General features: G+C 41.7%; 1 protein-coding gene across 1 annotated transcript in view; it reads right to left on the bottom strand.

The window, feature by feature from the left end:
* The window catches only part of ankrd13b (ankyrin repeat domain 13B), a 33,864-nt gene that overhangs the window by 5,591 nt on the left and 18,085 nt on the right, over window positions 1-10,188 (bottom strand). The window contains exons 7-13 of the mRNA XM_025055214.1: window positions 9,417-9,483; window positions 7,453-7,534; window positions 4,372-4,436; window positions 3,256-3,392; window positions 1,624-1,781; window positions 1,230-1,418; window positions 493-670 (exon numbers count right to left, since the gene is read on the bottom strand). Of these exons, the coding sequence (XP_024910982.1) occupies window positions 493-670; window positions 1,230-1,418; window positions 1,624-1,781; window positions 3,256-3,392; window positions 4,372-4,436; window positions 7,453-7,534; window positions 9,417-9,483 (876 nt within the window). The remainder of the gene's footprint in view (window positions 1-492; window positions 671-1,229; window positions 1,419-1,623; window positions 1,782-3,255; window positions 3,393-4,371; window positions 4,437-7,452; window positions 7,535-9,416; window positions 9,484-10,188) is intronic.

The following is a 10,188-nucleotide window of genomic DNA, read 5'->3' as shown; positions in this document are numbered from 1 at the left end:
AGGTTGCCATGTTGGCATTCAGAAGAGGAACCGCTGCAGGAGCTGCAGCGTCAGCAGTCCAGCACCTGTCCTGCCTCAGAAAACAAGGCCGTAAATAAAAGTCTCATTATCATTTTCGGAGTTCCCTGCTGAGGACGACTAGTCTTACCCTTTTCTCCCCCTTTCAGTTTTCTTCTGCCAGAATAAAAATCAGAGGGTGTTCTATGACCCGTCTCACTGAGGTCTATTTATTTATTCTCCTCTTGTATCACAGGATTTTCATTTTGTTCAGTTTAACAGTTTAAACCAGGGATGGGCAAACTCAGGCTCGGGGGCCAGATGCCGCCCGTTCAGCTTTTTAATTTGGCCCACCAAATTTTGCCAAATTATATAATTTATTTATATTATCTATTTAAATTCTAAACGTTTTCCAGCAGTTAATGTGATTCTAAAACGTCTTCTTCTTCTGCTCTGTGTTTGAACATAGAAATAAAGATGTCTACTCAGGAGCGCCACCGTTTGCCCACCTGGTCGTACTCGGAGCCGGCCTCCAGTAGACTCTGCTGTATGGCGAACTGCAGCAGGTCTTCCTCCTCATCCCTCATGCTCTCCCTCTGTTTGCCCCCGAGCATGGTGTATCCAGGTGGAGGCTCAAACACACAGGGGGCGATCTCTCCCGTTCGACAGGACACTGGGGCACACGGGGAGAGGGCAAAGGGCGAGAGAGAGAGAGAGAGAGAGAGAGAGGTGAACAGATGTCAGGCGATTCCAGCAAATTTGTCAAAACCCAGACATTGAATTATCGGGTTAACATTTCGGAGGGAAAACGGATAACAATTCTTACCGATATTACGTAACTATGCTAATATCGGGTCGATAATATCGGTCGGCTGATATTCTATTATACATCCCTATTATTCATTTATTTATTTATGCCTGCAGACACGGTACTTCTGCACGACGCCACATGACTGCAGATTTAAGCAGGGCAGTTTGGATTCTCATCTCAGTGATCAGATGGAGAAAAGGAGGCTGTAACTTTGGCTTCTCAGCCGGTGATAAACACTGGTCGTAACTCAGTATCATGGAAGCGTAGCCTCTGTTATCAGGAGCGTTATTCAGTAAATGGACGGATTTATAGCAGCGCTTGTCAGAACTGAAATCATCTGAGATGTCAAATCTTAGAATATGTATATATGAGAGAGAGAGAGAGAGCGGCGGGCGGCGTGGAGAGACACGCTGGCTCTCACTTGTAGAGCTGGAGCTGGAGACACTGGAGGAGTCACTGCCTGGAGACGGTGTCTCTGTCCTCCCACCATCCCTCTGTCCGTCCCCCTCCATCCCGACTTCGTTGTCGGTGCGGATGCTCAAACCTTCCTCGCAGCCGTTCAGGTTACTGAAGGTGATCCTGGCGTTCAGGATGTGGTAGAGCGGGATCTCTGCCGAGGGTTTGGAGGAAGAAGAGACGAGAAGAAGTGGAAAATAGATGTTGTTCAAATTGAGTTATCAGTAAATATATATAAATATGCTTCCATCTAACCATCTACCCATCCATCCATCCATCATCCATCCACCCATCATCTATCCACCCATCCATCCATCCATCCATCCATCCATCCATCCGTCCATCCATCCCTCACTCACCAATCTTGACAGGAAATCCAGGCGGCAGACGTAGAGTGATGAAGTCCCTCAGCTTAGCAAACAGAGCGTTGGAGATGGCCATGAGGTCGATGATTGGCAGCACTTGCTCCGCCAGGGACAGAGGATGAGACTCACACAACCATAACTTAGCTTTGAACCTGGACACAAACAACACACACACAACCATATATTTGGTCTGTTAAATTCGCCGGCGAGTTTTACCAACGCGTATTCATGAATAAAACCAAACTCAGTTCTGTCTTCAGTAAAACTAATGTGATTTGTGGCCCTCACTTAAGCAGTTTGTTGTTTCGCCCGAGGCCCACGGAGGCGTTGATCACATCAGTCAACAGACTGACCGACTCAAGCTGCTGAGTCGTGTTCAAATTGCGGCCCAATCAATGCTCATATTTTAAGGCGTTCGATCAGCAGCACCGAGCGGAGAGGCAGCGGTAAAGACTTCATCTTTGTGACGATCCGTCACTTTTTATTAACTGCCCCAGAACAAAGACGACGGCGGACAGAGCTAAAGTCAGGGGGATAATTACAGGCTGGACGAGTGGACGGCACATTAGCAGCTGAAACTAGAGGGGAGGACAGAGAGAGGGGGAGAGAGGGGGAGAGTTTAGCCACTACACTGTGATTAATGAGCGCGGCACTAAAACTGATTTAATGAGCCGTATTTCTTAAATACTATTAAAATATGATCCTTTTTTTTTTAACTTTCAGACCAAAGATATTTTTTTTAAAACACCAGGGGGCCACTCCAGCGTCGCTTCATTTGAATACACTGTTTTGTTTCTGGTGGTTACGTCACGACAGAACAGAGGACAGTCATGAGTCATCAGAGCCGGAGCTGTGACAGACACACACACACACACACACACACTCTGGAACTGTCAGACTCCTCACACACTTTGTAAAATTCACAGTGTGAGTGCGAGTGTGTGTGTGTCAGTCGCTCTCTCTGTATCTGAGGATGTCCGTGGTCAGCTGTCATGGAACGGGCCTGTGTGAGTGTGTGTGTTTGGCGACGGCGGACAGAGCTAAAGTCAGGGGGATAATTACAGGCTGGACGAGTGGACGGCACATTAGCAGCTGAAACTAGAGGGGAGGACAGAGAGAGGGGGAGAGAGGGGGAGAGTTTAGCCACTACACTGTGATTAATGAGCGCGGCACTAAAACTGATTTAATGAGCCGTATTTCTTAAATACTATTAAAATATGATCCTTTTTTTTTTAACTTTCAGACCAAAGATATTTTTTTTAAAACACCAGGGGGCCACTCCAGCGTCGCTTCATTTGAATACACTGTTTTGTTTCTGGTGGTTACGTCACGACAGAACAGAGGACAGTCATGAGTCATCAGAGCCGGAGCTGTGACACACACACACACACACACACACACTCTGGAACTGTCAGACTCCTCACACACTTTGTAAAATTCACAGTGTGAGTGCGAGTGTGTGTGTGTCAGTCGCTCTCTCTGTATCTGAGGATGTCCGTGGTCAGCTGTCATGGAACGGGCCTGTGTAAGTGTGTGTGTGTTTGGTGTGTGTGTCAGTTTGTCAGCTCTGGCACTGTGTTTGGAGGCTGATTTCATGGTTTCTGTTTTCCTGTCCGTCTGCGTCACCTCTGGGTCTTGGTGGTGAGCTGGCACGGGTGGCCGATGTCTCTACGAGTCGGTGACAGGCTGGGGTTGAAGTACTCCTCGGCCGTCAGCAGTGTGGGGTTCGTCACTGCAGGACTGGACATCTGAGTGACCAGAGCCTTGGAAAAACAACAAACGTGACAGGTTACAGTTTAGAGTGCAATAAAATGAACACAGCTGGAAGAAAATAGCTGCCAGGAAATACTGGGATTTTTATGGCATTTTCCAAAAACTGAGAGAAAAACATTTAAATGTGGCACTAATTAACTTTTGAACTTTTAACCTCAATTATTGGTATATATATTTATATATGTATATATATATACATATATCTGTAATATTGTATGATATATATATCTGACGGTGTAGTAAAAGGTAATAACGAAAGAGGAAAAGACAAAAATATACAGTGGAGATGTGTTTGAGTCATAGTCGCTCGCGGGCGAAAACAAATTAAAAACATAATCAATACGTGCGAGTGAGATGAAGCCACTGAGTGATTGTTTTACTCTGCAATCCTTCTCTCCTCCTGACACACTGCTGTCTGCAGCCAGGATTTAAAATCTCACTGCCCGTCATAATTTACACTCCACGGAGGCTAATGTCAATGTTCACTGCATTAACTACAGATCAGAATGTTTGACATTTTATATACATTTAGATGATGTTGTGCATGTGGGGCGAGAACCAAGGACAGCGAGATTGGCACAAACTGTGCAGTCGGATTGACTGATGGGTTTAGGGCAGAGGTGTCAAACTAATTTTGGATCATTCATGTCAAGTGGACCGGACCAGTACAATCATAATATAATCAACTAAAAACAACGATAGGTCCATGTTTGGCCCAAGTATATTAGATATTTATTATTTTTATTTATTTATATTTAATGATATATAATTTTACCAAACATATCCTAAACGAAGTGATTTTTTTTCTTTTCAAAATTCATCAAGGCGGCCGGATTGAACACACTAGGGGGCCAGTTTTGGACCGTGAGCCGTATGTTTGACACCACTGGTTTAACGACAAGGACTTAACAAAATCTACTAATTGTGATACTGTTGTTGTTTATGTTGTCGTGTTCATTTTTAACCCACCCCGTTGTTTGGGCCCATGTGCTGCTCAGCGATTCCGAGAAAGTTCTGTAGCGGAGTTCTGCCACCTGCACAGAAAAAAACACAACAAGAGGAGACAATAACAGTTACTGGTTAAGATACTTGAAAAAACAGAGCTGCACTTCCTGTCTTTACCAACGACCTGCATTTAAGTATTTTCTCAGTTCATTTAACATGTTAGTAAAATAGATTACAATTTTTTTAGGTTAGCTGAAAAATGCTGATGAGAAAAAAAGAGCTAATGTTAAGTTTAAGTTTTTAAGTTAATTCCTGTTTTATTTTGGTAACTCATCCCCTTCATTTGTGGGACTTTCCCGCTTCTTTCTTCACCACCAGCTGTGTCTTGTTTACCGATTATTCAGCCTCAGATAGTCTTTAACTGGTAGCCTGACCACTGAGGAAGTGACATTTTGTTGGACATTATTTTAACCCTGTTTTTTTCTGACTTCTAAATGCAGTAACTGCTTAAACAAACACTTCACAGGAGAAAAATGTAAAAAAAAAAAAAAAAAAGGAAAAAAAAAGAAAAGGCCTGGATTTTAAACCTGCTAGCTCAGGACTTCACTGGATGGAGCTACAGTGGCAGAGTGAGTAGTTCATTAAAACTTTGTTGTCCTAACATTTTCTGCAGGATTATACCTGAGCCAAACACTTAAGAATTAATTACAGTGACTCTTCAGGGGTTTTACAAGAACAATTCGTCCGATTTGTTCTTAATGACTCTTCAGGGGTTTTACAAGAACAATCCGTCCGATTTGTTCTTAATGTTTGTCCCCGTGTCCCCCCCCCCCTCTCCTCCCTCCGCTCTGACACCTGCTCCACCTTCAGTTACCCTGTCCTCCTTTTCTGGACTCTCAGTCCTCGTCTCCTCGTCTGTTTACTGTTGGACTCTGTTCTCTCCGTCCTCGGTCCATCACTTTCTGCCCAGTTCCTCTATAAATTCCCATTAAATCGATGTTCCTGGGTTTTGCTGAGTTTAGATTATCAGGATTTCTCTGCATGTTCTACTGGATTTGTGCCACGGTGTTCACCCAGAGGACTGAAAGTCTCCGCGTCCTTCTCTTTAAATCTTTACTGCAGAAACAGAACTGGAGCTGTTTTTTTTAGTCCGACAGATAAACGCTTTTATATGTTTCAGTAAATGGAAAATCTAGAACTAAGTGAGTAAAATTTAAAAAACAAATACACTTGATTTTTAGAATGAATAAATTATTATTTTTTAAATTCAAAATATTGAATGACGTTAAAATGAAACACGACCCTGACATTTCTCTACAGAGAAACAGAATGACTCAACGTACAGTATGTCAGGAGAATATAAGTCAGTGAGACACGGAGAGGAAGTTGATGGACTGATGTTAAAAGCACAGACAGATTTTGTTGGTTTGTTAATGTTGTTTTATCTATTATTATTGTTATTAATTATGTGGTTGGAGTTGGGCCCAGAGCATCCAGAAAAATCGGCTAAATAAATTTAAAATTAAAAACTAAAGTTTGTTCATCTTTTCTTGAAATCTTCTGTTCTTAAAGTAAGAGACAAAAAAAGTTATATATATATATATTAAGTGTTTTGGCCCAAACTTTCATAGCGGTTTGGACTGAAGTTAGATTTAAAGTATTGTCCTTCATGAGGACATTTAGAAAGTTAAATATAAAGATTTCCACTTCATTATGAAACACGTCTTGTTATAAAGTCACGCTCTTTAATAAAAACTTTCTTTAGTTTGACCAGTGTATAGACCAGTGATAATCAACCGGTGGCCCGTGGGCTGAATCTGGCCCGCCAAACCATCCAATCCGGCCGACGATTGGATTCCAAAATTGTGAGGATCAGAGAGAAAATATCATGTGGTTCTCACTGTTAAAAAAATTACTCAGTAATTGCTGCGCTGGCAGCTGTTTTATCAGCGTTTGCCCGTGTCGACTTCCTGACTCTGCTCCATTACGTGTCAGTACACGATACCAACAAACTTCAAAGACCTCAACATTCCCTTTTAACTTCCTAAAACGTAATTACTGTAAATGTCAGTCCCCCGTTTTGACCCGTGGGCCTCGACTGCCCATACGTTGTGCACTCGTCTCCCTGCAGACAGAGAACTGCGTTCACTGCTGGTTGGTAACTGTCTGTTACAGTGGCGGAGAGAGAACGATGCCACTAATCCTGTCTGAGTTACGATCAGAGGCAGAAAACAAGACAGAGAGCGAGCGAATGTTACAGACGGTTAGCCAGAGCAGAGCGGTGATTACTTTTCGGCTCGGGAGGATTCTCATCAGCGCCTTTTCTATCACACATGACATTGTGCTGCAGGTGGGAAGATTCAGTGGCGCTGTAGTGATAATCCAGGAATAAAGGCGTGAAGAACATTCTGATCTGAGCACGAAGGCCCGGCGAGGTCCTGACAGTAGCATTTTTACAGTTTAGTAATGGATGATTTTAAAAAGTCACATTTTAATAACACATCTGTCAGGTGCTTTTCTCCAAGTTTTATTATTGGAACCTGTCAAGTGTTGAGCTGCCGTATGTTTTATTTGATCAGCACTTGTGAAATCTGGCATCAAATTTTTTACCCAATTTAAATAGAAACCTGTTCATATTATTGAAGCACTCCAACTGAGAGTCTTTTTGACTGATCAGAAAACATCAGGGAAAAACACAGCGTTCTTTTTTTAAGTAATACAGCAATATTATATTTGTAAATGTGGTATTATTATAGTCTGATTTTATGTTAACACACAAATTGGCTGTTTGGTTCCATTCAGTACAATAAGAAAAAACAATTTATTTTTATATAATTTAGTTTGGACATTTGAAGTAAGTACAGTAAAACTAAGAAGAAAAAGCAGCAGTGAGCGTCAGTTAAAACAATATAAGTAAAACTAAGAAGAAAAAGCAGCAGTAAGTGTCAGTTAAAACAATAAAAACTCACCCTGAGTATTTGGACATCTACTGCTCAGTACTGCAGTTTAATGTGCAGCTCCTAAACAGTTCCTTTAGTTCCCTCCAGTCAAGTCTTACATCTGACATTAAACTGGAAGTTGAAAATAAATCTTTTTTTTATTTACCTTTGGATTTGTTCTTGTTTTGGTCTGAGAGGTGGTCCGTTCTGGTCCTGGTGATCAGCTCCACGTTGGACGCGGCGTATACCTGAAAAGGACGGACGCAGTTTACTCAGATGTTTAATGGTACTTCTCTGTACTGTAATTAAAAACTCACTTGCAGATGAGTATTTATCCACAGACTATTCCCAAAATGGCCTTCGGGGGAGACTGAACAGATATATACTCCTTATGTTCATCCAATTTTAGACGATAAAATGTGAAATAACTGTTCCCTCAGCGGTGATATCATTAAACACCAGAGAGGATTCAAACCCTTTCCAATAAACTGTCACAAATCTACTGTTACCTATAGATTTCCTATTAGAAACAGAGATAATATATATATTTTTTAAACTATTATTTCACATTGAATAATACGATAAGCAATAAGTGTTACCAAAAGTATGTGCTGGTCTATAGTGCAGTACAATAACATTTGGCACATGCATTTATGAATAGGACTTTATTGAGGTCTGTATAAAGTGGTCGGTCTCTTAAGGACAGTCTATTGTGTACCTGAGGGAAGGTAAACCGGGTCCTGAGTGTTCTTCTGACTAAGAACTCATTAACTGAGTCAAAAAGTTCCAAGAAAGATGTCATTTCAAATAGTGTCACTTCTTAATAACTAAAGCGTGTCAGGACAACTTTCTCGGTTGTCTTAAACAGCTCTGATTTTTTTATTTTATTTTTATCACATTATCTTTGAATGTTTTTGCATAATTTTGTCTGGATTAAATCAAAGCAAATTGCACCTTTTTTATTTTATTTCCCAAGACAAAAAGAGATTTATATATATGTATATATATATATACATATATATATATATAGTTTTTACCCTTCCCTCATTTTTGTACAAAGTTGTTTTGTAATTCCGTGTATACGTGTGTCTTGTCTTGTGTCTGAAACAAAGCCTTAAAATCAACCAATACTTTTTGTTGAAGACCTCTGATCCACACAGGAATTCCTCACTGCTCACGGAACAAGAATACACTGACTAAACATTGGGCAGGAGACTGACTCCAGGTTTAAACTGGATGACGGATGAGGGAGTGCGAGAGGTAAAAATCGTCTGGGAGGACGGAGGGAGAGAGGGAGGAAGGCTGTCTGTGTATGCAACTCTGAATCGATGATGCGGGGAATAGATGCCTTTTCAGGCAGCAGTATTTCCCTTCAGAACCTGGCTGAAGTGCTTCTAACCCACCAGAGACAGATGGACCTGAGCGTCCGACACTCGTCTCCCATCGATTCCCTTCAGGGGGTCAAAGAAAACAAATGGGGTCGAAGTAATGCATGTGTGAGGGATAAATTAAACCGTCATTAGTCACACTACAGGGAAGATTGCCCACGGGCGCGTACATTACCTCGGACCTGATGTTTTCTTTGACTCCTTGAAGGAAGGAGATGCATCAGTTCATGACTGGTGGAGTGCTTTATTCAACGCAGACGATTTAACTGCAGTGAACTGGCGATTAATGCACTGATGAATGAAGACGAGTAACAAAAGGATCTATCGCCTTGTTGTACTGTAGGTATGTCTGCTAACATCCATCCATCCTTCCATTAACTACCGCTTATTCCTGTCCATAGTCACAGAGAGTGGGGCTGGGCTGTAACCAATCTCAGCTGTCAACAGGAGAGGGCGGTGTACACCCTGGACAGTTCCCCAGTCCATCCCAGGGTCAAATACGTCACACCATCATTCATACGGTTCCCCAGTCCATCCCAGGGTCAAATAGAGACAAACGTCACACCATCATTCATACATGTTAGCAATGTAAGAAAATATTGATATGCTGATGTATTGCGATATTATCATACCCTCAATCGTATTGATTTTGACAGTTTTACTACAATCAAATGGTTAAAAAATATTGTTGTAAGTTAATTTTTTTTTTTGTGGACCTCAGTGATGAAGGTCCGTTCGTTACCTTGGCTTCATATCCATTCACTGTTTCCGTCTTCTCACTCCTCCAGCCCAGGATTCCTGTCCTGTTCCTGGAAACACACGTTCAGCAACTTGTCAACGCAGAACCCTGATTGGTCAATCATTCAATACTTAAATACAGTCGCAGCTGGAGTGAATTATAAGCACCATCGCCACCATCAAGATGTACACAGGTACAATTTTAATATATTCTCATGTTATTATACTTTATCTTTATACTGTTTAAATCAGTGGCAAACATACGGCTCGTGGGCCAAAACTGGCCCAAAAGGAGGTTCAATCTGGTCCGCTTGATACATTTTGAAAGTAAAAAAAAAGACGCACTAACACTTTGTGTTCAAATGAATTTCCATATAATATGAATGTTTTCTAATACACGTGTACTTCTTAATTAAAAAAAGTGAAAAATATAGACTTACTGTTATTTAACAGTAATTATGTTGCTAATTAGGCTCTATATGGCCACTGATCCAAAATGAGTTTGACGCCCCCTGCTGTAGATTTAACACTGGCTGCACTACAGAGTACGTCTGAGATGTCGATGTCCTGCTCAGGATGCTCGGCAATGTTTAGCCGTACGGCTACGGCGTAGCATCATGAACTTTTAGCTGTAGATTTAACACTGGCTGCACTACGGAGTACGTCTGAGATGTCGACGTCCTGCTCAGGATGCTTGGCAGTGTTTAGTCGTACGGCGTAGCATCATGAACTTATGAACTCATGAACTTAAAATATTGGCATGTGGAGAGAAGTGC

The sequence above is a fragment of the Cynoglossus semilaevis genome, chromosome 4 (genome assembly GCF_000523025.1).
Source record: "Cynoglossus semilaevis isolate Cse_v1.0 chromosome 4, Cse_v1.0, whole genome shotgun sequence".
In the NCBI taxonomy this organism is placed as follows: domain Eukaryota; kingdom Metazoa; phylum Chordata; class Actinopteri; order Pleuronectiformes; family Cynoglossidae; genus Cynoglossus; species Cynoglossus semilaevis.
This window is presented reverse-complemented; position numbering and strand designations above follow the sequence as displayed.